This window comes from Cuculus canorus, chromosome 15 (genome assembly GCF_017976375.1).
Source record: "Cuculus canorus isolate bCucCan1 chromosome 15, bCucCan1.pri, whole genome shotgun sequence".
NCBI lineage: Eukaryota > Metazoa > Chordata > Aves > Cuculiformes > Cuculidae > Cuculus > Cuculus canorus.
In genome coordinates, this window is record NC_071415.1 from 14,916,944 (window position 1) to 14,944,505 (window position 27,562).

General features: G+C 37.7%; 1 protein-coding gene across 1 annotated transcript in view; it reads right to left on the minus strand.

Annotated features, from left to right (window-relative positions):
• The window catches only part of CYTH3 (cytohesin 3), a 52,115-nt gene that overhangs the window by 9,960 nt on the left and 14,593 nt on the right, over positions 1-27,562 (minus strand). Inside the window, exons 2-9 of the mRNA XM_054080459.1 lie at positions 16,832-16,914; positions 16,185-16,249; positions 15,436-15,502; positions 11,077-11,195; positions 6,080-6,160; positions 3,947-4,059; positions 2,811-2,959; positions 1,909-2,020 (exon numbers count right to left, since the gene is read on the minus strand). Of these exons, the coding sequence (XP_053936434.1) occupies positions 1,909-2,020; positions 2,811-2,959; positions 3,947-4,059; positions 6,080-6,160; positions 11,077-11,195; positions 15,436-15,502; positions 16,185-16,249; positions 16,832-16,914 (789 nt within the window). The remainder of the gene's footprint in view (positions 1-1,908; positions 2,021-2,810; positions 2,960-3,946; positions 4,060-6,079; positions 6,161-11,076; positions 11,196-15,435; positions 15,503-16,184; positions 16,250-16,831; positions 16,915-27,562) is intronic.

Genomic DNA, 27,562 nt, shown 5'->3' on the forward strand with positions numbered 1-27,562 from the left:
CCAAAGTACCTGGCAGCTCTCACTGAATTTCAGTCACCTTCTTTCTTAAATTTCTTTGTTCCTCTGTTTTTTACTGGATCTGTTATGTCTTTTATTGACAGTTTCTTCCACATGGGAGGCTGTCGTACCTCTACACACACTCACACTTCTGCTTGAATTCTCAGTATGAGTCTAAGTCTGAGAGAGCACTGCCAACAGAAATAAATAAACACAGCACGTGCTTATACCCAACCTCTTCTCCAGAAAACACATTTTCTCTACAAAATGGAGAAAACCTGCAAAATCATGTTTAAAATTGTACCAGTTGAGCCAACACACATCAAAAAGCAAGAGCTTTGCTTTTTTTGTGTTTAGAAAGAGACAGCTTTATAGAATCTATAGCCCAGAGGTCAAAATAAGACACTGGAAAGCATGTGAATTAATTACAAATGCTTTCTTTTCACATCTATTTTCTTCCAGCACTGGCATGACCACTAATTTCCAGGTGCAATCAATAGAGTGGCTATAACCAGGCTCTTCTTTCACCACCTCACCCCATGTGCGCCCCCCAGCACACATCCCTTTTCACGCTGTAGTCACCATTCTTGAAGTGCAAAGTTCCTTCTACTTAAACAAGCAGTTAGTTATACATTAAAGTGGTCAACAACTGTTGACTGAGTGTGCACTGGTGTTTTTTATAGAAAAGGTTTATTTTGCCAAAGAACAAGTGTTAGACTAGATTTCAGTCTCTTTTATATAGGAAAAAATTCCCTAAGCCCAGGTGAAAAATCGAATCCCACCACCTTTAAAAGTCTGTCATAATAAGGCCATCTTGCAGAGTCAAGAGTCTGCAATTTACCAGACATTTCTGCAACTCTAAATTTGGAGTCAATTTAAAGTTCTGTTAAATAAGCCAAATGTATTATTTAAAGAAATAATAGAAAAGAAGAGCTTTTATAAATGAATAGTTCAAATGTAATCAATCTTTCAATAATCTAACTTATGTACAAGTAAGAAAATCAATCTGGAACCTCATTACAAGAGTAAGAAATTATTTTCTCTCAGTAGAAATTATTCTTCCTTTATTAAATTCTTCAATGTACGATCAAAGTACGCTGAATAGTCATCTTTATTTTTCTGCTTTACATGTAAACACTTTCTTCCTTTGCAGAAGACACTCGCATGTGAGCTAGACACTGACATGCCAGTCTTTGAGCACCACTGATGATACTGTTAGTGACACAGAGTGAAAAAGCAAAATGCTACAATAAATGTGATTTAAAAAAAAAAAAAAGAAAAAAAACAGGAGGAAGGAGGAAGAAAATAAAAGAATGAGCAACTGAAGAACAGGGGACTGGAAAGCAATCAGATACGTACCTCCTAATGCAGAATAAGCAGAGACAGCCAGTCACAGAACAGAAAGGTGATAGGTCATAGGCCATAAGGAAAACAAGAAGGCACATTTAAACCACTCATTAAAAAATCATAGCCAAAACCAAACCAAGAGAAACTCACAAATAATATGGAAAAATAAAGACATACAAAAATAACTAATTGAAGAGAAATATTTTTTTTGTACACAGAAAACTGGACTGAAGTATCAGTTTTCTGAAATGACCTTATGGAGACTTAGTTATTTATCAGCCACACCATGTGGTAAATACCATACGGCATTTCGTCGCAGAGTTTATTTCTCAAATATCAGAAATAAAACTCTAGAGTTTGAAATGACATTTCTAATTTGGATATGTAAAATAAGAAGTAACAACCTTCCAATGTTAAGGAGTTACTTATTTTGGTTCACATATTTTCAAATACAAATTAAACAGTTAATCCTATTACCTTCACAAGAAAGCAGGTAGACACCGAAGCAGCAAACACGCTAACAACAAACAAACATATAGCAGCAGAACTGCCCTTATAACTAACCTAATTTCAGCAGCCAACCTTCTCTATCTGGATTAAAAAATGTATGCGTTAGATCATTCCCATCATCCTCTGGAATTTTAAACGGCTCATTCTTAATACTTTCATATAAATTCTAGAAGAATAAAAAAAAGAGGAAAAAGACCTCATTAATAAATATCTAACAGATAATGCAAACAGGGCATCTTACTGCTTCTCAGACTATTTGTATAAAAAGCATAGAAAATAGTGTCCATAAAATTCTGGACAATCCTTTCTCAATTTTTGTTCACTACGTTAATCAAGTTTGATTGTAAACTACTTCATTGATAAATAAGCGTATCTTTTTACAGATTTTACAAGCACTCCTAGCGAAGACATTTTTTCTTTAACTTCAGATTGTCAAAGGTTTCAGCTTCAGGTCTCATTTAATACAAGTTCTGTCAAATGAATCTGGGTTTTCAGAAAATGGTATAGATCATCACACTGTCTTGGAGAAATAAGTATTTTTACTGCTATCTCAAGGGACAGGAGGAAGCTGCACACGACACATGGAAAGAAATGAGAAGCAATAACAAAACAATGATTTTTACAATTTTTTCCAGCTTTCTATGACTTATCCAGAAATACTACTTTTTTTTCATAACAAGCCAAATCCACAAGAATTTTGCCATCATCAAACTACTGATATACGCAGAGTGTTTTCTCTGGACTCTCCTTTCCTCAATAAAAGATTGACTATAGGGAGGATTAGCTCAATGCAGCTGTGAATATCAGAAAACACTTCTTTCAACTCTGAAATGGTCATGTGTGCTAGCAAACATTCTTCTTACTTTCCCTCAATAAATTTGCCTAAGAACTATTGTACATGCTTCTAAGTTTCCTATTAAACAAAGCAGTGCCTTGTCTTACCCAGTCTAACTTACCCGTAGTAATTCTTCTGGAAGGTCTCCACCTTCATTAATTCCACGATTCATAGAAATAAACCTCTCTACTGTTGGTTTATCTCTTACATTGTGGTTGTGCAGACTGGTATTCAACATGATGATCGCAAATGAAAGCACATAGCATGTATCTGAAATGAGATTTGAAAAATTATTTATCTTTCTATGTCTTGTGGCACAAACCTGTAAAATGCTCATCCTGACTGACAGAGAAGCAGGTAGTCAAAAAATCCTGAACACTATAAATTAAACACTATAAAAAAAAATTAAGTCTGAAATCATTGCTATCCCCATAAATATTGACTTGAAACACCCATGTGTTCTTGGGCAAAATGTTCTCTGCACACATACTTGGCCTGGATTGTTATCAGTAGATGCTAAAACATATTTAGTCAATGAGAGTCCTACTCAAAGTACTTCCAAAGAGAAAGAACAGTCTCTTCAAAATAGTATTTGAACTGCATTTAAACAGACTGAAAATTACGTTGACTCAATTTCTTGGCATACATGAGGTAGCTAGCACACTGAATAATATAACAAAATTACAAAGGAGATCTTATCACTCCTCTCGATGTGGTTATGACTGTAGTAAATTCTCCCAGAACTCAAGTACAAGACCCAGTGTAAGAAAAGGTAGGATAGAAATCTCTCTGCTATATAGAGGAAAAATGCATTTGCATCTTTAGCATTTTGTTTTCAGTAAGTATTTTCCTCTCTAGCTATTGTAGAGGCACTTACTTTAGCCTTACCCTAGTCTATTTGTTCAGGTGTGAAGCCCTTAGAACTGGCAGATGAGGTGATCTAGCCCTTGAGAGTCATAGTTTTCTAATTCATAGCCAAAATCTTTGGTGACATTTCTAAAGTGTGTTTTGTACTTTAATTGGCTTGGATATATGTTAATGCAGAAGTTTTATATTTGGAAATGCACTTTGACCATAAGCTTGCACCTCTTGGGGAAAATAGCGTAGGATTAGACAGTCGTGTTTTCTCAGTGCTCAGAAATTTCAAATGTTATTTTATTGTGAACTTCTAAAATGGCCATCATCTCCTGCATCAGATGTAGCAGAACATGCATGATCCAAATATACACACACAACTTAAGAACTACGGAGACTAACCTGTAGACTGGAAGACTCCTGGGTTACAAAGGCAATAGCGTGAAGCAAAAGCTTCCATCATGCGATCAATTTTTTGAGCCTCTCCTGGGAGTCTGAAGCTCCACAGAAACTGCCTACAGAAGGGAATAATAGTTGTTAGACTCATTCCAATATTTATATATTAAGTATATATTACTAATAATCAGAAACAAACCAAAAAGTCAGCAATGTCTACATAAAGTGTCCTAGAAATATGTTCTCAATCTCTCAACAGACAAGTCAGGAGCTATTATAAAGCAACATGCACAGATGGCTAGCCCAGAAATTCAGCCAGCAACACTGCATGCTATCAGGCAACATAATATGGCAGTTCATATTCTAAGACTCTCTCCTTTTTCCAGACTAGTAAACAATTTTCTGTATGCATCCCATTTTTGCCATGAGAATGCTATGGGGAAACAATCAGTTCAATCATCCCTGGGTTTCCTGGCTACTAAGAGCAATAAACACTCAGCTAGACTTTACTTACAATGTAAAAAGGCACATTACATAAAATATTTCTGGTAGGGGAGAGAAGCAAGGAATACAAAACCACTTAACATCTTTACTTTACATTTAAAAAATAATAACAAGAAAAACTCCAGTGCTTAGAGATGCTGCCTGTTTAGTTTAAGTTCACCCTATGAGAATCAGACCCAGATCTTTAAAATAAAGGCTTGTGATATCACCTCAGTGCTTTTGTAATATATGCAGGAGATCTACATGCCTGTTTAGTAGCACCAATTGAAGCACAGTTTTTATATTCATAACTTACTATTTCTACGTATAGGTACACTGGAATGCATACAGGACAGAACTCGCAAAGACTTTACTTTTGGCACACTGTGGTGCTAAAAAGCTCCCATGAATTTAATCACTTATTCTTTTCTTTCTTAGCAAAAGAACTATCTTAATCAAAACAGGATCTAAACCAGCAAAGTTACATGCTCTGCCATGCAAAACAAGTTGTTGATATTCCCTGTATGCTGGGTGCCAATAAAATAACATTTATTCCTGTCTTCATCAGTTTCCATTTTAGGACATTATATTAAAGTGTCACAGGCCATCTTTAGTTTGTCAGCTCCATATACTATCTTTTACTCACCTCATACAAGGTTCCAACCCAGATCACGAATTTTGTAAGCTACCAAAATACAAACATTTAATAGTAGTAGCTGCTAAAGGGAGAATAAAGTTAAACCTAACATTAAACTGAGTAAAAGAGATAGGAATATGAAGCCTCCAGACAAGCTTCAGCAGCCAGAGAAAAGTCTTCCTTAGCTCAAGCCTCAGACAGCTCAATTATCATCACCACATCACTGAACAATAGCAAAGCTGTTCTGACTCCACATCACAAGGCACTGCACCAGAGACAAAGATCACACGGACATTTCTATTTATCTGATGTCAGGAGGGAGTCACTTGTGTCAATGAAAATGGTAGGACTGTCTCAAGTCAACTTCATTTGTTAGATCTAGTACAGATTTCCACCAAGACAAGAAGAGACTTCACAAGGTCACTGTATGCTGGCATCCCAGAGAAATCAAGTAAACTGTTCACTCAGCAAGAGAAAAAACTATGCTCCAAGATATTACACTTTTTTTTCACAATACAAGTGGGCAACTCTGAGAAAAACAGAAGGAAATTAATTGATTCAAAGTTTATGTAATTGAACATAACAACTTATGATTATCAGGATTTCCCCCTCCCTGCTCAGAGGAACAAGGCGAGGTGGGAAGATAGGTGAGAGAAGACAGTAGCCAAGAAAATTATTTATTTGCCTAGGTAAAGATGTTGGTTTTTACATATCTGTGTGCCAAGATATAAAACGGGATCTTCAAATGTTCACATATGGTAGGCACACCAAGAATTATGGCTGTATTTTAGTTGTTTGTATCTGTCTGAAACAATTAGAAGTTTTCGCCTTCGAAGACAGCACACACACAAGCAGCTGGAAGGGTTAAAAGAGAGCTGCCTCTGCTAATTTGCACAGTAATGCATATAATCCTGCTGAGCTGTAGATCAGCCTTCTGACAAATAAATCAACAGTGACTCATACGAACGTGCAATTTGATAAAGGAAACTCAGGTCAAAAAAAAAAAAGAATTTACTCACCTTAAGGCTTGTACAAGATTGAGATCAGCGAACTCATGGAGTTCAACAAAAGCCTGAAGAACTTTAATATTAAATTCATCTCTGCAAAAGACAAAAATAGAAATAGACAATTACAATTCTGAACTTTAGGGGCTTGTTAATTATCTCTATTTACTTCTGAGAATAAGCAAAGAAATAAATGATCATACTGATCAAACCAAGTAATTAAAAATAGTTTGAGAGGTATTTTAATATTTAACACTAGTATTTGCCTATTTTTTGCTGGCATTAAAAAGGTAGGCTAGCAGGTGTCAGTACACTTGGAACTGATTTTAGCACTGCTTATTTAAATAACTTGAAAACGGCCTGGCCATTCTTTGCTTCATGTTTATTATTACTGCGCTTGCCCTGATATGAGATGATACCTGATAAATTTTTTCCGTAAAAAGTCTTTTGAAATAATTGTGTCATGAACTCTTAAAACAACCATTAATGTAAAACTAATTTACTTTGCCATACAACACATGAAAAACACTATCCCATTTTTCCTCCAAGAACAGAAAATATTAAAGCCGTATATTAATTTACGCACAAAGACGAAGAACAGAAATGCTTCAAACCTGATATCAGCTTTTCAAAAGAGCTACTTAGTACGCAGCACATTCTTAATCCAGTCTCTAAAATCATTACAGTGAAAGTTTACTAAAACCAGAACAGATTTGGAACGAGCTTCCTTTCACCTGTCCTTTACACTGCTATGTAAATCAGGAGCCAAATTACATTTTGTTTGATACAAATGATTTTAAATGCAGAAGTAACGCTTAAACAGTAATGAACACAAAACTATTTGGATGTAGACAGAATTTAGTCTATGCCATCACCGAGTTTGTATGCCAGAAGTGTAAAGGATTATAATCCTCAGGGTGTGCTTTAAATACGTCACCAAGACAGAATGTTGCCTATCAGGCTCCACCCAAAACCAGAAAGGTGTGCACCCACCAAGAATTATCTGTTGCCTTACTAACTGCATAGTCAGACTAACCTGTAACTCTCACAAGGAAATACCTTATACCAAACCATTCATTCATTAGGATGTCCCCATATTGCTTATGAAAAACACATCAGCTCTGACAAGCAAAACAAAGCAATTTGTGTGCAATTCAACTGCGTGATTGCTTTTCAGTGCAGAGAGCACTCAACAGAGGTACTTTGTTACTCTAAGCCAAAGGCTGATTTTGCTTTTATACGTACATAAAGCTGCAGTAATTCAGAGCAAATACTAACTTTACACTCCAATTTTTGCTCATCTAGGTTTTAATGTGGACTGGATTAATAGTGATGCTTGCACTGGGTACAGCTCCAAACACACACGCCAAATATCATGAAAGGTCAAGGAAGCTACTTAAAAAAAATAGGTGAAGACTTACCCACATATAAATAAAGTTTAAATTTTTTATAGGATGTGATTAATCCCTTACTTATTGTACATTTTGGGGTATTATCTTGTTCTGTTTTAATATTCACTTTTTTCAGTTTGCCGAGTGCTGTAATACTACCAAAATTAATAATTTAAAATATAACTCTTATTACAGAAAGTTATACAAATATTTCATTCTGTTGACTATCCTGGTCTTGCCTTCAGCTATATTTAGCTAGAATGCAGAATTAATTTATGATCGGCCTATCAGAGTCAGTGGCAAAGAGAAAGTCCTCAGACTCCAAATGCCTCGATAAAAAATAGTACATAACAAAAACTTACCTGTAATATGTTCTGCCATTTGCATAGCACAAATCATTTAATAGCCTGTTTCTGAGGTAGTAACAAAAGCAGAACTAGTATCTTAAAGCCACTTAGTTGTCACATTTTATTTTATCCCACTGTATTTATTTTACCCCTGGACCTGAAGGCCTAATAAATTGTTTTCAGAGAAGCATGAATAAAAATTATTAGGATTCTAAGAAACTAATGTTGCAGTTGGAAGGAGTATGATGAACCAATACCCTGCTCCAGACCTGACTACCCTGAAACATGCATATACATTCCTGAAAATCCAGTTGTGATCTCTTCAGGACAACCAGGTGATCAGGCCCAGTCAGCATGAGTTTAGGAAAGGCAGGTCCTCCCTAACTAACCTGATCTCCTTCTGTGACAAGGTGACCTGCTTAGTAGATGAGTGAAAGCCCGTAGATGTTGTCTGCCTAGACTTCAGCAAAGCCTCTGACACTTTCCCACAGCATTCTCCTGGAAAAACTGGCTGCTCATGGCTTAGACGGGTGTACTCCTGTGTACAAAACTGGCCTAGGGAGTTGCGATGAATGGATTTAAATCCAGTTGGTGGTCGGTCACAAATGGTGTTCTCTGGGGCTCAGTGTTGGCGTTTGCTCTCTTTAACATCTTTTATCAATGATCTGGACAAAGGGGCCGAGTGCACCCTCAGCAAGTTGCAGACAACACCAGGTTGTGTGGGAGTGTTGATCTGCTTAAGGGCAGGAAGGCTCTGCAGAGGGCTCTGGGCAGGGTGCATAAACGGGCTGGAGCCAACGGAATGGGATTCAACAAGGCTGCTGGCTCCTGCACTTCGGTCACAACACCACCACGCAATGCTACAGGCCTTGGGATGAATGCCTGGAAAGCTGCTTGGTGGAAAAGGAGCTGGTCGACAGCCGGCCGAACATGAGCCAGCAGTGTGCCCAACAGCATCCTGGCTTATACCAAAATCAGTGTGGTCCGCAGGACCAGGGATAGGATTGTCCTCCCTCTACTCGGCACCTCAAATCCTATTTTCAGTTTTGGGCCCCTCATTTCATGGACACTGAAGGGCTGGAGCGTGTCCAGAGAAGGTGAATGAAGATGGAGAAGGGTCTGGAGCCCAACTGTTATGAGGAGCAGCTGAGGGAACTGGGGTTGTTTAGTGTGGAGAAGAGGAGGCTAAAGGGAGACTTTATCGCTCTCTACAACTACCCGAAAGGAGGTTGCAAGGTGGGTGCTGGTTTCTTCTCCCAAGTAACAAGGGACAGAACGAGAAGAAATGGCCTCAAGCTGTGCCAGAGAAATTTTCGATTGGATATTATGAAATACTACTTCAAGGAAAGGGTCATCAAGCACCAGCACAGCTGCCCAGGGAAGTGGTGGAGTCACCATCCCTGGAGGGGTTTAAAAGACGTGTATGTGTTCTTTAGGGGTGTGGTTTAGTGGTGAGCTTGGCAGTGTTGGGTTTATGGTTGGACCGGATGATCTTAGAGGTCTTTTCCTACCAAAGTGATTCTGGGATTCACCTCCACCCTTTCTTACTATTACTAATTCATGGAAAAAAAATAGCCTGAAATACCATCTGCTTTCCCATACCATATAATATTACACCCTTCATAGAAATGAAGAACTATGCAAAAAACAAAGTGGACTGACTGGATACATTAAATAAAAGCTCCTTTTGAAGCAAAAAATAATTTAAAATTTCTTTTTTAGTACAACGCCCACTTAAAATGCATAGGCTACTTCTGCTTTTTGGCAATACAGGAGCAGTATGTTGATTTTTTTCACTTCATTTTTATTATCCAGTTGATAGATTTACACAAAATTTCCTGATCAAATTTGCTATTCAGTATGACCACTACATTTGTCTGCATTTAAATCTTGAAAAAATTCAGGAGATATAATTGAATTGCATGTTTATCTGTATACATACTCAACATTAAGAAAGGTTCCCCTGTATTTTCAGATCAGACCATCGTGCTGCCCAGCAGCATCCCCAGTAGGGATGCAAAAGAATGAGCAATACATTTTTCAGTTTTAAACACGAACCCATAAATCATCACAGAAAAATTAATGACTCCAGTGGGCCTGGACATACTGGTGAGATCTCTCTGCATGAGAACAGAAGGTCTCAGAAGAGGGCTAGAAAAACAAAGTATTTCAGAAGACAATACCAAGGCAGAACGCCGAAAATTAACAGACTACTTCATGCAAGCTTTGTACTTCGTTACAGTTTTGCTTTTGTGGACATTAACATGCAAGCGATCTCGTAATACTGATCGCTCAAATATTCAAGAGAAATAACATAATGCTGTCCTACAAAAATCGTTGAAATGCTGACACATACTGTACAGAAACTTCATAGCCAAGATCTATTTTCAAAATGTACATACTACAGTGAAACTTTCATTAAAGTAGTAAAGTCAGAAGGAAATTGTTGAGCACAAACTAAGCCATTGATGCTGTAAATAGGTTACGGATGCCTCAAAAGGGATCTGCCAGAACACACCACTACAGGAGTATATCCTAAATGAGTCATCTTTTAAACCTCCGTAACTGGCACCTGAACCAGCACATGTGCAAGCATGTAGATACACGTACTCCAACCCACTCTTCTCTTCTGTCCTTTTCTGATGCATTTTTTGAAATCAATTCCTGGGTTGCACAGCAATGGAAGTAATCTGCGTTTTGACTGTGTTTTGCAATAGTATGCATAAATATGCATCATGCATGTTTATTGTAATAGGATTGATAAAAATATGGTGTGGCTGCCATTTAAGATGCCTACTTACTCGTGGGAAGACTGCAGGGAAAAAGACAACACTAAAACCTGCTTACAACTTCTGTCGCAGGAACTACCCATTTTAATAAGTAACTTCTTTGCTATCTAATTTTTAGTGATTGTATATCAGTCCTTGTACTGCAACAGTTCCGGTAACTCTTGATACTGAGCCCAGACAACTCGCAGACATTCCAGAAGCTTATGGTATTAAATTCTGCACTATAGCCAAATTTAAGGGTGTTTTCTCAAAACAGTAAGCTACAACAAATTAAATATTATTCCACTACGTACCCATTTAAAAAAAAACCAACAACCTAACAGGAAAAAAAAAAAAGCTATGGCAATAAGGTAAATAGTTTTACTGCCCACTGCAGCTTCTATAGATCTCAGTTGCAGCGTAGCTCTCATGCATCCTGCGCAGGGGAAAAAAATGTAAGTATGCTTTGTAAACTCAAGAACAAAGTTTCAGTGTTTTTACTTTACCTTTCACCAAGGTAATCTCCAATTACCGTTTTATTTAATCCTTCTCCTTTATAAAGGAACTGTGCAATGTCTTCTGCAGTGTTTTGCAGGAGGTCATTTTCTATCAGAAACTGTATTCCCTAGAAGAGCAATTCCAAAGGAAAGGGAATGTTATGTTTTTTCCACAAGCATTTATGTAAATACTGCTTTCAACATTTTGTATTAATATGCCGACACAGACACGTACACAGCTCATTAAGAATTACATTAGCCCACAGAAGTTTTTTTTTTTTAATGAAATGGTAAACAAATGTTTTTCAGTTAGATAGACAATATTTAGTACTTGTTTAAAGATTAAAAAGAGAACACATTTTTAAGGCTAGAAGTACTAGGTGGCAGTTTGAATCCTCAGCAACAGAAATATCAAATATTAATTGAATAATGATTCCGTGGTGTTCTTTGGAGTTCATGTGCAAGTTGGCCTGTTCACAGTATTGCATAAATGTCTGCAGTGACATAATCTCTAAAATCATATAATGAAGAGGTATGTTGGAATAACTTAATTATCACCACAACACAAAAAAAGCATGTTATAATCTACAAACTGCAACCCAATACATCAAGCCACTACTTGCAGTAGAAGTCGTGGCTGAAGATACTGAAATCGGTTTAAAAGTGTTTACGCTGACACTGGGATTATCGGTGACTTTTGGTTGTGCTGGAGCTAAACTATTCACAAAGGACTTGAACTAGACTATTCACAAAGGACTGTCCACAAACCAGTCAAGCTTCTACCACAGAGCTTCTATCAAAGCCAGGAGGAGAGTCTTACCCTGTCCCTCAGTGGACACTTGATCAAGCCCCTGGACTCCTATGCCTCCATAAATTACTGGCCCTATAACTGGACACTCTAGGGATGCCCAGAGAACTTTCTGCAAAGCAGTAGAGAAAGGAGACTAAGAGTTATATAAAGATTACGTAAAGGATGGAAGGGATGTTATTCCAATATTCAGCAGGTCATGAAGATAGCACTCTTTCTCCACACCACATCCCCAAAAGATGTTGCTATTTCTGCTGATTTAATAGAATTGTTAACAGCATTCTAGTGAGAAGTAGAAACGGCAGCTGTAGGTAACCTTTATGTCTTGGATTCCTAATATGTACAGAAAAGTTTAATGAATTATTCCAAATCTTTCCTACTAGAGTATATCAATTTCAGAAATACTACAAGTTTTTCAGTTTCTGCAAATGGACTATATTTCTTTTTCATTTCACTGCAACTGGGAAAGCTTCTACCATTTTTTGATATAGCATAAGAGACCTTGCAGTAACATTCAAAAAAAAATGTAATTATTCTTCTGTTTGGTCAATTCTATTCGGGTTTTGGGTTTTTTTTTTGATAATGAAATGATTACCTGCCTGACAGTTTTCTGACCTAATTTAACAAAGAGAATTATCTGTGATATTCTATGGCATGAAGCTTTTTAAAAAAAGCCCGGAATGTCATTCTCTCCAAAAAAATTTATCGTCATCTGAAAACTTCATTTCAATGACAAGCTGGTATTCTGACTCTGACAATTTAATATTTTTATAAGTCATTTCAGAACAAACATGATTTTCTTGCAAAGAATATATCCATCTTATCTTGAAACAGAAATTGTTGAGCTTTCCTCAAAAATGATCCCTTTGAAGATTATCGGATAACTATTGGTACAACAAAAATCATTTGACTATGAAACATGATATTTTTTCCAACACCAAGTTACTCAAAAAGCTTTCTCAGCTCTGTCGACCAACAGAGAACTTTCTTTCTGGCAAATATCAGAAACGGCAGTTGCTGATTCCCTATTCAATACCTGGATCACATTATTCACACTTACTATTCTGGTCCGTCTGTTTACTGTTTTTAAAAAGTTGTACAAGTTACTGAAAAAGATAATGAACTTGACTAGAAGCATGGAAAATTAACTGCCATGCACAGAAGCAGATACTTTAACATACTAAAAAATAAATTTAATTTTCCTTTAGCTGGATATTTTTGGGGGGGGGGGGGGAGGGAGGGAGGTGTTGGGGGTTTTTTTGTTTGTTTTGTTTTCTTTTTTGGTTTGGTTTGTTTTTTCCCGTAATTCTTTACATGTTAAAAAGAGACGTCAAATAGACAGGAAAAGGAATCTGTCTTCGACAACAACTCCAGCATCTGAAATAAATGGTAAAATAGGTCAGCCAAATCCCCATCAACTCCTACGCTATCTCAGGTCTTGATGCAAATTTTCTTTCTCTAGACAGAGAAGAGCCTGAAAACAGCTGTACTAGTTTGGCTTCTTCAGACAAAAGTCAAGGTTACAGAAATATTCAATATTTATTACAAATATTGTATAGGTTTTCTTTAAGCAAATGCAATTAAATCTGCTTTGAATTTCATAGCTTTTACCGTAACTTAATCATAAATTTTGTCATTATTTAAGCCCTGCCTTTGTCACAGAGAATTCAGTTCCTGGGCCCAACACAGGCAGTCCTTACTTCCAGCGCAAACCTCAAGCACAGCTTTGTGTCCTCTGCACAGGCATTCTCTAAGCGTTGTACAAACTTCTTACCATTATATACCACAGTAGCCGACCACATCCAAGCAGCAAGGTACGTGATCTTACATCACGTAACTGCGTTAACACAGCTGTTCTGAATGAGGATTTTCTGGGTGGGGTCAGGGAGAACTGCTCTACATGTAGGCTACAGACTAGAAAATGTAAAGGTCTTAAAATAAAAATAGTAAAGGAAAATAACCTCACTGTATTCCCGCTAATATGAAAACATCAGAACTCTGTTATTTGATTTTAAAGAAAATTTGGGGGATTCAGTATATGCACGATTGCCCCAGTTCTTTCATTTTCCTAACTCCATAGACTATATTCCCTCCCATCTATGAATTAAAAATATACTTTTCACAATGACCCCAAGTTAACTCTCTCTACATTAGAAGGACGTGTATTTTAGCTGCCTGTAATGTAGAACAGCAGCTGCAAACAACAAGATCTACCAGCTATGGCAGGCCACCACTGATTCATAGGCATTATTAAGAGATTACTACTGTAAGTCTGTTTACCACATTTAAATTATGCTACAGAAGTAATGTGGCCACAACACCTATTTATAGAAATAATTTCACCCAACAGGAACAGTAACAAAGAATGGCTAACACTGAAATGAAAGCATCTGATGTCACCCTGTGACTTTGCCACAAACTTCTAGCCATTGAAAGATCTGGAGAAAACAGCAAGCAATCAGGATATTTGAGGGCATTGTGCCTTCAGCAGAACTGGTTAGACAGTCACCAAATTGGAATATAAAAAGACATGGTCAGAAGCTTAAAAAGGGTTCAATATCTCAAAGCATTTCAGTGCTTCTGGTAAACTGAAAACAGCCTGAAGAATAGCAGCCACTGCTATACTTGGAACATTACAGAAAAGCCACCAAAATGTCACTGAATTCAATACAATTGGAAAGAAAACATGTCAGGAACTAACACAGAAAAACAAATGCTAAACAATTCCCACGAAGACCTTAAAGAAGACTTCACAAATTCAAAACGGAATCTCAATTACAAACAACAGAAGGCAATAAAACAAAGGAAGGAAGATGTAAAATGAAAAGTAAAGGTTACAGGTCAAATATGTCAAAGCAACTCTTTTAAATATATCGGGGGAGGCCTGTAAGAGCACGTGCAGGTCCCTGAATTCTCCAGGAAAAAAAAAAACAATTAAAAGTAGAGGCACTCCAGAGGAATGAACTTCTTTCTTTCTTGGCTAAATGCACAGTAGTCTTTGAAACTGGTGTTCATACAAGTCATATAGGTACACATAGGTATATATAATTATACAAGCCTATAGATGTTCATACATGCATCTTTCACAAATAGAATTTAGATATGCAAATGTAAAAGACTATCTAAGAACAAATTAAGAAACATGTTAAAGGTATTTTGAAGAAACAGAAATAGGAGGGCATAAAAACCCCTATGGCCTCACTAAGAAACAAATATAAAAATGTTTTGGGAATTATATTTGCCACATCAAGATAGAACACCTCTACCAAGTACAAATAATCTTCCTGCATGCCAGCTCAGACTGGCCTGGCATATCCAATTACTGATAAATAACCTCCACTATCAAAGAAGGTTTGCTTAAGAAAAAAATCACAGAGCTGGCAAATGACTAGATGACTGTTTCTAGTGTAACTGTCTGCTCAATCTGTGACAGGATATACAAATACGGCCTGTAAACTTATATTATCAGAAAAGTTTTCTTAAGAAAACATGACGGTAGTTGTCATACATCATATTACAAGCAGGAACTTGATTCCTGAAAGTCAAAAAAAATTCTCTACCTTCTTAGGGTCCATGTTGAATTTCTTCCTTCCCATGGCTATTTGCTTATTTCTTTGTGTAGTTTTGCTTCACACCGGAAAAAAAGAAAGAAGAAACAACAAGCAGTCATCAGTTGCTCTTTTACAAAAACAAATTCTGGATGAGCTTCTTTTCATCTGTATTTTGGCTGCTTTTGTGTTTTCTATTACAAAACTAAGACATTCACTTTTTATAACAGGGAAATTATGTTACTATTTTCAATACCTTCGAGTGATTGCAGCTTCAGAGAACTACCCGGTCTGACACAAAAAATGATACTGTCCCTACAGCTCAGCAACCAAGGGGAGAGACAAAGAAATGGTTATCAAACATATTCTAACCTTCCACACTGAGACAAGGCTCAACTCGATCACTTCAACAAATGGGCCTGTGTTCAACTAGAAACATTTTCTTATTCTCAGTCTGAAAATGTCGGTGTGCGTCAGCCCACAATAAAAAGAATTAGAGGCACAGTCTCAGGGTTTTTTTGTGTTGAACCTTATATATAATTATTAATTAGTCTAAAATACTACATTCTATCCAACATATTCTCTATCTAAACGAATGGCACATCTGAACAGGACAAAATCAGGCTTTAGAGACTTTGGAACAAACTGAATAAAGCCGATCCAATGTTTGTTTAGCATGATAAAGCTATTTTTATTTGCCATTTCTGGTGTATCTGTTCCCGGGTCTTACCAAATCATGTCCACATGTTAGTATTACTTACCTTTCTTCTACACTAGTCAGATTATCAATTTCTGTCATGACCTCAGCAATTTCAAACTTTAATCTCTGCCAAAAGAAGGACAGACAATATGTTAACTTACATTAAAGCACTTTTTGAAATCGATCACATATTAGTATCATCAATTAGGTTTTATTTTCTAATATTTGCTAGTCATCCGAAGCAAAGTGATGAATCCTATGACTTCCTTAGATATTTAGCTTAAGGATTTTACCACAAGTGCATGACTGCTAAGCACATGGATCTGAACTCCCAGTGTGTACTTACATCAGAGCATCAAGGCCAAATTGCCACTAGCAATTTCAGTGCAAGATTTCTTTACCTAAATTTCTCCCTCTCTCTCTCCCTCCCTCCCTCTCGTCCTGCATGCAAATCTGCTGTTAATGAGTTCTTGATTACACAAATCTAATACATCCATAAACACATATTGCATTACATAAATACAGACGTTACCACTTCTAAAAGCACACAAATAATGCAAAAATCCTATTCATTATTAGTAATATTTAGCTTACGCTATTTATGTGCTTTTAAAACCATGACCTGGAATTCATACCTAAGTATGCAATTTACTGTAACTTAATCTACAGAAGCAGTCTTGTAAGGATCTTTACAAAAAAATCACTTACCTCAATATCATCAATCAGTTCTTTTTTCCTGCGACGAATATTCAAAAGCTCTTCTCTTTCTTCCATGGAGAGGTCATCAGGTACTGGAACAGAACAAAATTGACAGTCTTTTAGCATGTGCAAACATACCTCAGGGCAGAAAACCAAAGAAACTTGAATGAGAAATGCAAGTCTACATGAACCTGAGGGCATTTTTAAACTGGGATCATTTTCATAAAAAGAAAACCCAGAACACAAACCTGATTTATTGGAATTCTGCTTTATAAAATAATAAGTAACGTAATTGAATGAGTGACTACAGACAGAATCTGTCCTTCAAAAGAGAGCCAGACAATCAAAGGAAACTTGTTCTCCTATAATATGTGGCAAGATTTGGCTCCACAACTTAATTGCCGAATTACAATCTGATATAATTCCAATTATTTCAATAACAGATGAAAATTCTTCATATCAATAAATTATGATTGAAAAGATATGACTATCTTTTAGGGGAGGGGGGAAAAAGCCAAATAATAGCCTTTTCATTTAGTCGCTTTGTAAAGCAGAGATGCAGGTAAGTGCAATACTACTAACATCCTTACCAGCAGATACTTTCCACCAATAGGACATACAAACACACAAAGCGAGAATCACTTATTTAACACAGTGCATCACAAACATGGTTTTGTGTAACATCGTTTAAGCAAGCTTGAAGTATTTCAATCAATTTTAGGCCTGTCTTTGGCTATGCTAAAACAAATATGTTACCCTGATGATAAAGATGACTTGCTGCTGAAGACATAAAGGTGTTTCCATTAACAGTGATAGCTGTCACACACTCAGCAGTAGCCTCTTACTCTGTAGCCTCTGCCCAACAACCAGCAAACCTTAAAAGTTATTTGCACAAAACCCCTGCTTTTCTTGAGGAATTATTTTCCCTAGCAGGAAACCTCTTTGGGCAGAGATGACTCTTTCTCACTTGTACCGCACTAGACAATCACAGATAGTCACCTCCTTTGCAACGATCCTCTAATAACAGTTTTAATGCTATGCACTTCTTTTCTAGCTCAGTAAAATGGAACAACAAAAATAATTAAGACATTTAAATAGTTCTATCCTAACAGCAACACAAAACAAGCACAGCCATTTGGGATGGCCAAAGCTGCTTATGTCATATCCACATGTAGCAACAGGACTGCAAGCAAAGGTTCAGCTCAACAGATTTTTAAAGACACTTTTGAAACACATCCTCTGTTCAGATCTTAATAAAGAAATATATTGATTATTTTCAATATCCAGTGGTTAAGTTCCTTTCTTTTTAGGATTAGAATCATAATATAAAATCCAAATGGCAACAGACCTTGTTAGACATAAAGTAATTATGGTAAATTATCTCATTTAAGTACTCCAGATACAAACATGATTAAATTACTTCCTGTTTAGGAAACGACAGCTTTCTGCTGAACAAATACCAGACTCCAATATGTTTACTTGCTTTTTCCCTTCATCTCATCAGAAATCTAAAAATTCCTCGCATGCAAATACCAGTAAGACTCTCTCCGTGTCAAATCTGATAAATACATGTGCCTACATCACATCTTTGTCTTATGTGTATTCTCTAGGATAGTAACCCACCAAAGCTCAAGAGATTATGCCTATACACGCACTATGTACATACACATATCACAAGTATTCCAATCAGTTAATTGGGGAATGAAAATTAAAAAAAAATTTAAGACTGTTACCCAATGCTGATTATTAAAAAGGCAAACTGTGTACAATCGATCACTCTCAGCTAGAAAGTATTAAAGTATTTTTTCAGTATTGCATCAGTAGATTGAATTAGATTAAAATTTTGCAGTAATAGTGAAAGTTCTTCATTTAACTTTCTTGCCACTGCAGATATTTTGTTGTCTCTCTTGTTTGTTGGGAACTGGAATTGCTAATGAGAACCCAAACAGAAAATGGTCTTAAAGCATTTAATATTTAGAACTCATAGACAGAGCTTGCTTTTTCTTCAAGCTGAGTTATAAAATCCCTGGATTAGCTGCTATGACAAACCCTTCCTGAGGCAGAACATCAGTGAGCAGCATCATAGCTTCTTCTCCCTTACATTACCATGCAGCAAAAGCTCCTTGGGACGGGTTTGGAATATCAAGAACAAGTGAAATTGCTATTTGGAATCAACACAAATTCTGACAGTTTACTATGATCAAGCAACCCACCAAAGAAAAGAAATCAAACACCTCAATCCTTTGCCCACAGCACCCAAAGCCTATCTGCTGGCCTTCTTTCCCCTTCCTTTAATCAGTCACAGCAGAGACAACCCTCACAGTGTAATTAATGATGAGACAAAAAGGAAATAAATTAAAGGGAGTCAGACTGCCTTTTGCATTAGGAAATAACATCAAGTATCTATCTGCCAGATGCAAGACAAGAAAAGTCTGGAAAAGAGGATTCCATGCTTGGAGAGCACTTAGAAGACAGCACTTAGAGAAAACTGCACAGTAATGCAACACCTTTAATTGAGAGTATCAATATCAGAGTCAGAAGTTTCCAGTATCTTTTGATAGGAATAGAAGAACCACGACAGAACCAAGCAGGGGTTACAGTACTACTCAGTTTCCCTCCACACAGGAGAGATCCTAGAGCACAAGTTACGGATTTGTTCAGTAAGACAAATTCTCTAGCTGTCCTCTCTGAGTTGTTTCCAAGTTTTTTGTCTTTCACCAATTCTACACACAAACTAGACAGGATGGGAGGAGTTAGCATGAACATTTAAATACTAAAAAAGAACAAAAGCATTTCAGTATCGTGAGCAAACTGCCGCTGCAGTATGCTTACACGCTATCTTCTAATCTTTAAATAAACACAATACACTAATCTAAGTCATTTGTGTGAAAACCTTTTAGCTTGGAGGGAGAGCGTTTCCTTTTTCTAAAATTTCAGAGTTTCAACTACTACTAAACAGAAAGTCAATACACCTACTGCTATTTTATTTAAGAAAAACAAAGTTGTTCGAAGTGCAAATTGTATTCTCAGCCAAGTAGTAAGAGATGAAAATGTAACATTGTGCATGTTGCTACTAATACTACTCATACCACCAGAAAAAAAAAATAAGAAAAAAATTTAATTTATTCCGATTGGTGTCTCTCTGTTCAGTTACTGTAACAGATCTAAATGTACTTATATTAATTTCCTGTTATCAAACACTTCTTGGAATATACATTTCACGTAGAGGTAATAAATGTGTTAGAAATAAAACAAAACAAACCCTAAACTGTAGCTTGCCACAGAAATCAGAGCATTGTCCTGCAGTTGTGATGTTACTAGTGGGAAATTATTTTACAAACTGGCAACACACATGCACAGTATCCAAAACAAGCACTGGACCAGAACTCTGACATTTATGAAGACACAAGAAGCATTTCTGAGCAAGCAAGAAACAAAAAAGGAAAAGTCTCTTCCAGACTGAGAAAGAACTGCAAGAGATCAGCTTACAAAGGAAGTCCCATAGGATAGTGAAAATCAGCAGCAAATCCCATAACAGGAGACAGAAATCTAGTACTTTCCAAGTCCATACCCCTAATATCATCACCTTTTTCAGGAGTAAAAAATAAATCCTTTCCAGTTCTCCAATCTCCAATGGCATTACATGAATCAAAACTCCTGTGTTGAAATTTCTTTTACTTATTAGCCTTTCGATCAACAGTAACTGGCCAAGGTGTAAAGCAAACTTACTCCACCACTTGAACTGACTTCAGAGTTCACTTTCTCAAGACGACACAGTGAAATAATCCATGGCAGAAGAAAGCAAACACCCAACAATAACTAACGATAGACAAAACACTGATTCTGTAACTTCAGTTATGAAGCAATAACTCCTTGACTCTCATTGCTCAACTTACTTTTTGGTTTCATAAAAAATAAATATTTTCCTTATTCCGTGTCAACCCCAAATTGGTGGTCTCAAGTACTTCCATTCCAAGCAAAGAACAATTAGTTGGAATTTATTTTTGCTGCAACTGAAACATTTTGAAAGTGTAAAGATATTTACACAATGCAGGCTTAAAGCTAAACAAACCTACCCTCACCCATACATAGAATGAATAGACATGTTTCTTCTGGACTTTAAAATAATACACATTCATCTCTGAGAACAAATCTGATTGCCTCAGGACATTTGCCTCAACGGATATTCTCAGGCTACTCTCTCTTCTTTTCCCCCTACACGATCTACCCCCCCCCCCCCCGCCCAATCCCCCCCTTTTTTTTTTTTAACTTAATTATGGGAACATTTTCCAGCTTGCAGATGAGATGTACAAACAAAGCTGTGACCACTTGTGGCTATTAAAAATTCCACAGAAGTTTTTGTAGGAGGACATCCTCCCGAACAGATTTATTTCACAGTGCAAAAACAAACTGTATCTGCATTAAATTCAATCAGTAAAACTAGCTGGATTTGGTTGCTTCTTTCTTTTAACTCCCCTACTGCATTAACCTCTGCTATCTAGTCACTGCCAAACACATTCTAGCGTAGGAGCGATCATTGCCATTAAGAGAGGAAATAATCCTGTACACAATATCCTTTCACATACAAAAACTACCAGTCAGTGGTGTGAGGAATTTAGGACCGAGTCCATGGCTTGCAGAATTATTTTGAGAGATTTCGGTCATGAGGGACGCTGTGGCCAGAAAGCACATTAGTGGCCAAACCCAGGAGAGAACCTCAAACACATCTATCTTTCTCATTGAGCTGCTGCACGTCAGTCACACCATTACAAGATGTTCCTGAAAACATTTTTCAGTCTAGAATAAGGAGATGCTTTACAGGCACATGATAGTTAAGATATTGTCCTTTTGAGCTTCTAGTATGAAAAAGCCTTACAGCATTAATCCTATTTCCACACAAAAATATGTTCTCAGAAAATTAGATGAAACATTTCCCTTTGACATGGCCCACCAAATCTTTCAGATTTTCTTTTTCACTTCCACTATAAGGCAAGTTTAATTATACCAGTGATTCACGTTCATCGTGTATTTTTTTAAAGAAAAAAAAAATCAAAAAAATTTCAAGCATGAAATACATTTTTGTTCTATACAGAAAAGAAACAGCAGGGTAACAGCCAAGTGTGAAATAGTTTCTTGTAAAAAACCCAAATATTATTTAGTATAACCCATAAGAATTACTTCAAATAAGGTCAGAATATGGTTTTGTCCTGGTCAGAAACAGCCATGCATAATTTAATTAGTGTTAACATCCCTACTGAAGCAGAAAGTAAACAGTTCAGAAATTGTGCAAAATCAGGGTCCAGCTAACACTGCTTGGAGAAGCAAAAAAATCCAATCTATGCATTTTACTCCCAAAACCCATTTTGGTTCAGCTGTCACACACAGATGAGCACTGCCTTGCCACAGTACCTGCAAATACGCTCCTGCCTGTGAAGCATAAACCACAGTAAATGCATTTCTTGAACCTGACAGAACAGCAGTGTGCAGCGAATGACTGCAGCATATGTATCGTTACAAGCTGTGTATGTAGATAACATGAGCAACAACAGCTGTGAGGTGGAAGAAAAGAGCATAAAAGCTCCTCATAGCTCTCGCATGAGCTGCTAACCTTTGCTGCTAGCTATGTGTTGCCCTTCTAAACGGCACTGAACCAAAAATAGCTACACTACAACAGCTTTCAGCCTTCACCTTGCTATGTAGATATACACACAGAAAGAACTGGAGAGACCCATATCTTGCTTTTTAGTTCCTAATTACGCCATTGACACAGATACTTGCCATTTGAAAGCAGTGTGTGTTTAAGTTAATGAATATTTCTTTTTTACTGTCCACACTCTGTTATTTTTATGAACAGGCAGTACTGAAGGCCACAATTACATTTTACTTGCCTCCTTTACACCTTATAGTCAAAATATTTTATTTCATCATTTTTTATGCATTTCCATTACAAAACCAAGTGTTTTGCAACAGCAAAGTAGAAGAACCACCTCCAAGAAATAAAGGAGCATCACCTGGGAGAAAAAAAGACAAACTCCACTGGGATCAGCTCTGAACCAAATTTCACAGGTAGTAAGCTGGTACTGCCCTCCCCGAATGTCCCTCCATTGCTCTGCCACTTGCTGCTCCAGCCAGCCCTGAAAGCAGCTGAGTTCAATGCTGAAACCCCACCCTGACAGGTGGTATTCTCTAAACCCTAAAAGTAGTTCAACCTGATATTAAAAATAGATAAGTATGGATTTTCTTTTAGGAGTATTTTTCTTTTGAAGTCACTCTACTCTCGCTTCAAGATCAGAAGATGCTTCTAGGCCAACTTTTCTTCTTAAAATATGTAAATACAAATTACTGAATATGAAAAGAAAGCTGAGTTTAACTTAACATTCTAAGACTCTTACCCAAATACATTAATACTTGCATTAATAATATAAAGCGTTAAAATATGCATGACTATGTGTCCTGCTTTCAGCTGGGATAGAGTTAATTTCCTTCCTAGTAGCTGGTATAGTGCTGTGCTTTGGATTTAATAAGAGATCAATGTTGATAACACACTGATATTTTAGCTGTTGCTAAGCAGTGCTTACACTAAGGACTTTTCAGCTTCCCATGCCTTGCCAGCAAGAAGGGACGTGCACAAGAAACTGGCAGGGGGCACAGCCAGAATAGCTGACCCAAACTGGCCAGAGGGATATTCCATACCCTACGGCACTATGCTCAGCATATAAACCACAGGGAGTTGGCCAGCAAGCAGCAATTGTTGCTCAGGGACGAGCTAGGCATCAGTCAGTGGGCAGCGAGCAACTGGCTTTCATTCACATCATTTGTTTTTCTTGGGCTTTATTTATCTCTTTATTATTTTCCTTTTTATTACATCTATTTAATAGTAATTGGTTTTATTTATTTAAATCATCAAACTGCCTTTATCTCAATCCACAAGTTTTCTCACTTTTACCCTCCGACTTTCTCTCCCATCCCACCGTGGGGGTGGAGGGGCGGGCAAGCAAGCGGCTCTGTGGTGCTCCGTTGCCAGCCGCGGTTAAACCATGACACCATGCATATTTAAGAACTACAGAAAAATTTTATGCTAGCTAATGTGGAAATTATAGAGGGAGATATTGGCCACACCATAGTGATGTGTGTTTCAGAGAGGGTTATGAACAGATTAGCACAGATAATGGAAACACTATCCAAGAAAACATGTATCTCATTAGCATCAGTTACCAATTACAGTTCAAGAAATCTGGTGAATCACCAGTCTGATTACAGGGTTAGATCTGTACACTGTCACACTACCGTCATAACATTATACCCCTCCTTCAACAGGGAAAGCAGTAACATTGAAATAATGTGGGACAAATGTAATACTTTGTGGTGCCAAGCGCCTTAAGTAAAAATGCACAGTCTTGCATTGTGCTACTGTTTTAGGGACAGTGGTGCTTTTATATTGCCATAAAATCTTCTTACTTGGCTTTCAGCTTTTTAACAAAATGACTGCATCTGATTTCTTTTCCCCACAGCAAAAAAATGAGGAGGGGTGATCAGAATCAGCTTTGTATAGAACACCACCAGTATGAGTACAGATACTACCCTTCCAAAAATAAGAGGCCTCAAGCCTTTTCTTTACACTGCATCAGACCAACAAAATACTGCCGAATAGAATCCAGCGATTCCCCCCAGTATGTACGCTGCAAGGCAGTCTTAGAGATAAATAATTTGTGAGAACTTGGTTCTAGTTTCTTCCTACAAAGCACTTATGTGCAGAGCTGGACAAACAAGAAGTTAGGATACTTGGTGCTACAGCTGAAATCAAATAAATTTTCTCTAATGTTTGCATCTGAAAGCCTTTGCTTATACTATACTACATTACAGTAAGCATTAACATAAAATTCAGTCTTTATAAAGTAAAAGGCTGCAAATTCTGAATTTCTTTTGCACACTTTCATAGCAAGATCCCAGTCACAAGAAATTTTAGCACCCCAGAGTGAGAGAATGATCCAGCAATAAGGCCGGGAGAGACCACGGGTAACAGATGATAGCAAATAACGTGTCAACTTGCAAGGAGAACAACAGGCACCTTTTAAGTGGGAGTCTTGGGAAGAAAATCAGGGTCTGGCATTATCTGGGAGGAGAAAGGAACAGATCACCATGCCAAGTACGCACAGCGTAAGTAAGTGACAATCTGAATAGCATGTATTTAATTGAAACCCTTCATTCAGTACAGCATGAAGAAAAGGCAGCAGAGGAGGAGACAATTTTGCTCGCCTGCTGCAGGAAAAGAAAACTCTGAAATTAAAAAGTGTAGATAGAGTAGCTTTGCAAGAGTAAGATTGTTTAAGCCACAAAACAGAAGCAGCATGTACCTCTTAACATGGGGCACTTATGATTTTGCCTGATAAAAATGTAGCACGCAACTACACAGAATTACACAAAGAATGGGATGGAAAGGGACTGGATGGTCCCACAGCTAATTTCATGACAATGCAGTTCATTTCATGCTGACTAATTAAAAACCACCTTAGTTCCAAACAACTCCAAGATGACAAAATTTCAGGTAAGTGAGCTTAAACAAATCTCCTCTGAGTCTTCAGCAGACTGATGTGATGCTATATGATATGAAGCCATTATCTAGTTCAAATCCAGATCAGAAAACTAGCAAGGAATACTGGGTATTCCCTTTTCATGGGAAATGGTTAGCACGGGACTACCTCCAGTCCATCAACCATCACCAAAACTGCCCTCTGGTAAATGAAAGCCCATACAAACTGGGAAGCTAGACTGCTTGAACTACTGCTGCCACTGGCCAGGATCTGGCTCTGCGTTCATGTTAGACGGTTTGAGATGATTCCCAGGAAGAGAGTGTGAGCAAAGTTTAAACTACTGACGGGAGAGCAAATCCTCCTCTGTTTACTCCTTTTCCTTGTCAATCAGGACAGGACTCTCTCCCAACAATCCCAAGGCATATATGTGTATGAAAAGAAAAGCAGGGATACTCCATCTCCTGCTAGCACCCAACTCCCAGTAGCGTCCCAGTAGTCCCTGTGAATGACTGGACTAACCAGAGATATCCTCCTGTGAATCCAGATGGCTTTCAGCTCCAGGATTCAAGCATCTTGGACCAAGGATAGGACTATTCCTTCTGAAAGCAGAGATAATTCTATCACCTATAGGGTGAGGAAGAAGCAAACAAGACCACATTGATCCCTTCAACTTTTGGAAGGTTACAAGAAGGAAAAAGAAAATTGTAATGCATTTCAGCTTCGCCCTTACAAAACTGCTGTGTTTCCCACAGCACCTGCAGTCACTGGGAAGAGGAAATGTCTAGCTGGCATGCACCTACTTTTTTCCCCTAGGACAGACCCTGGAAACAGACTCAAAAAGCAAACACAGCAGAGTAGTAGCAGACATTCCTGTCAGATCCATTTTGAGTAGCAGCATGGAAAATTGAGAGGAATGTCACTGAGCAGCTGCAAGGGGGTCCCAGAGCTCAGCCCCTGCAGTCACTTGCCAGAATACCCTTGAATCCTGCTTAAGATTCAGGCACAGCTCATCAGACCCTGTTCCCAGGAAAATATTTGGGGCTCAGACCGTCTTCCTGTCACAGATTTCCAGTAACATCTACTCTTGGCAATAAGGGAGCTGCTCGCTTTACTTCTCTCATTAGTGGAGAGTATTAGCCAGTTACTCAGGATTGCCGGCTGTTTCCGATGCACACAAATCTCATTTTCAGAAAAAGCAAGGCAAAGTTCATCTTTCCCCTTCCCCCATCGCTGCCTGACACAGCTCTGGAGTTAGATTTCAGAGGCAGTATTTATTGCAGAAGCTTTCTATTTATTCATTTTCCAAGATCAGTTGCACACTGAAGGAGGTGGAGCAACTCCTGGATTTGAAAGAGATCTTCCTTCTCTGAAAAATGCCTCCAAAAGGCAGCTACAAAGCACCATACAGGACAACTCAAATATCAAACAACTGCTCAAGTACCATTTACCTTTCCCCAAAACAAGACAAATTTCAGGATGCACAATGCTGTACACAATGCGATGCCTGATGCTGCACAAAGCCTTCGAAGGCCCTCTGGTCTCCATCAAAAAAGCAACCCTGATACCTGCTATGGAAGACACTGAGTACCTGGTAAGGAATGCTTTAGAGGTAATATTGTATTTTGCTTCTTGGCCACCTCAGGCTTGGATTGCTCCAGCTTCTTGCTGCAATATCAACAGGCCTGTTGGCCAAATGTCCTGTAGACACACTGGGCGCTAAAGAGAGGTCAGGAATTTATTCCCAGATTTGTTAGTGAAGGAATAGTAAGGCTTAGTTTAAGACTGTAAAGCATTTTCAGATTCCTCAGAAAAGCATATCTATAACTTCTGTGAATTGTTGGTTGCCATCACACCCCTAAACAACTAGATTGACAGGTCACAACCAGATATAAAAGAGCTTTTTATATGGTCCACTGATAAGAGTTTTGCTGGATGGACGCACACACTGTAAGGTTAAACCCCTTGTCTCCCATTCTTTGCTTGGCAAAAGACGATCAGCAGTTCATACCAAATCTGGCTCGCCATATATCCACAACAGAGCATATTCAGCATATGCTCAAATCCTTGTAAGTGCAGACATAAGCTCTATGTTACAGAAAGAAAGATTTTTCATACTCCAAGCAGACCTTCTGGCATTCTGATCAAACGCTCATTTGAATAAATACATTCTTTCTATTTCAACTTCCCCTAACAGTTTCAGCCAGAGCTG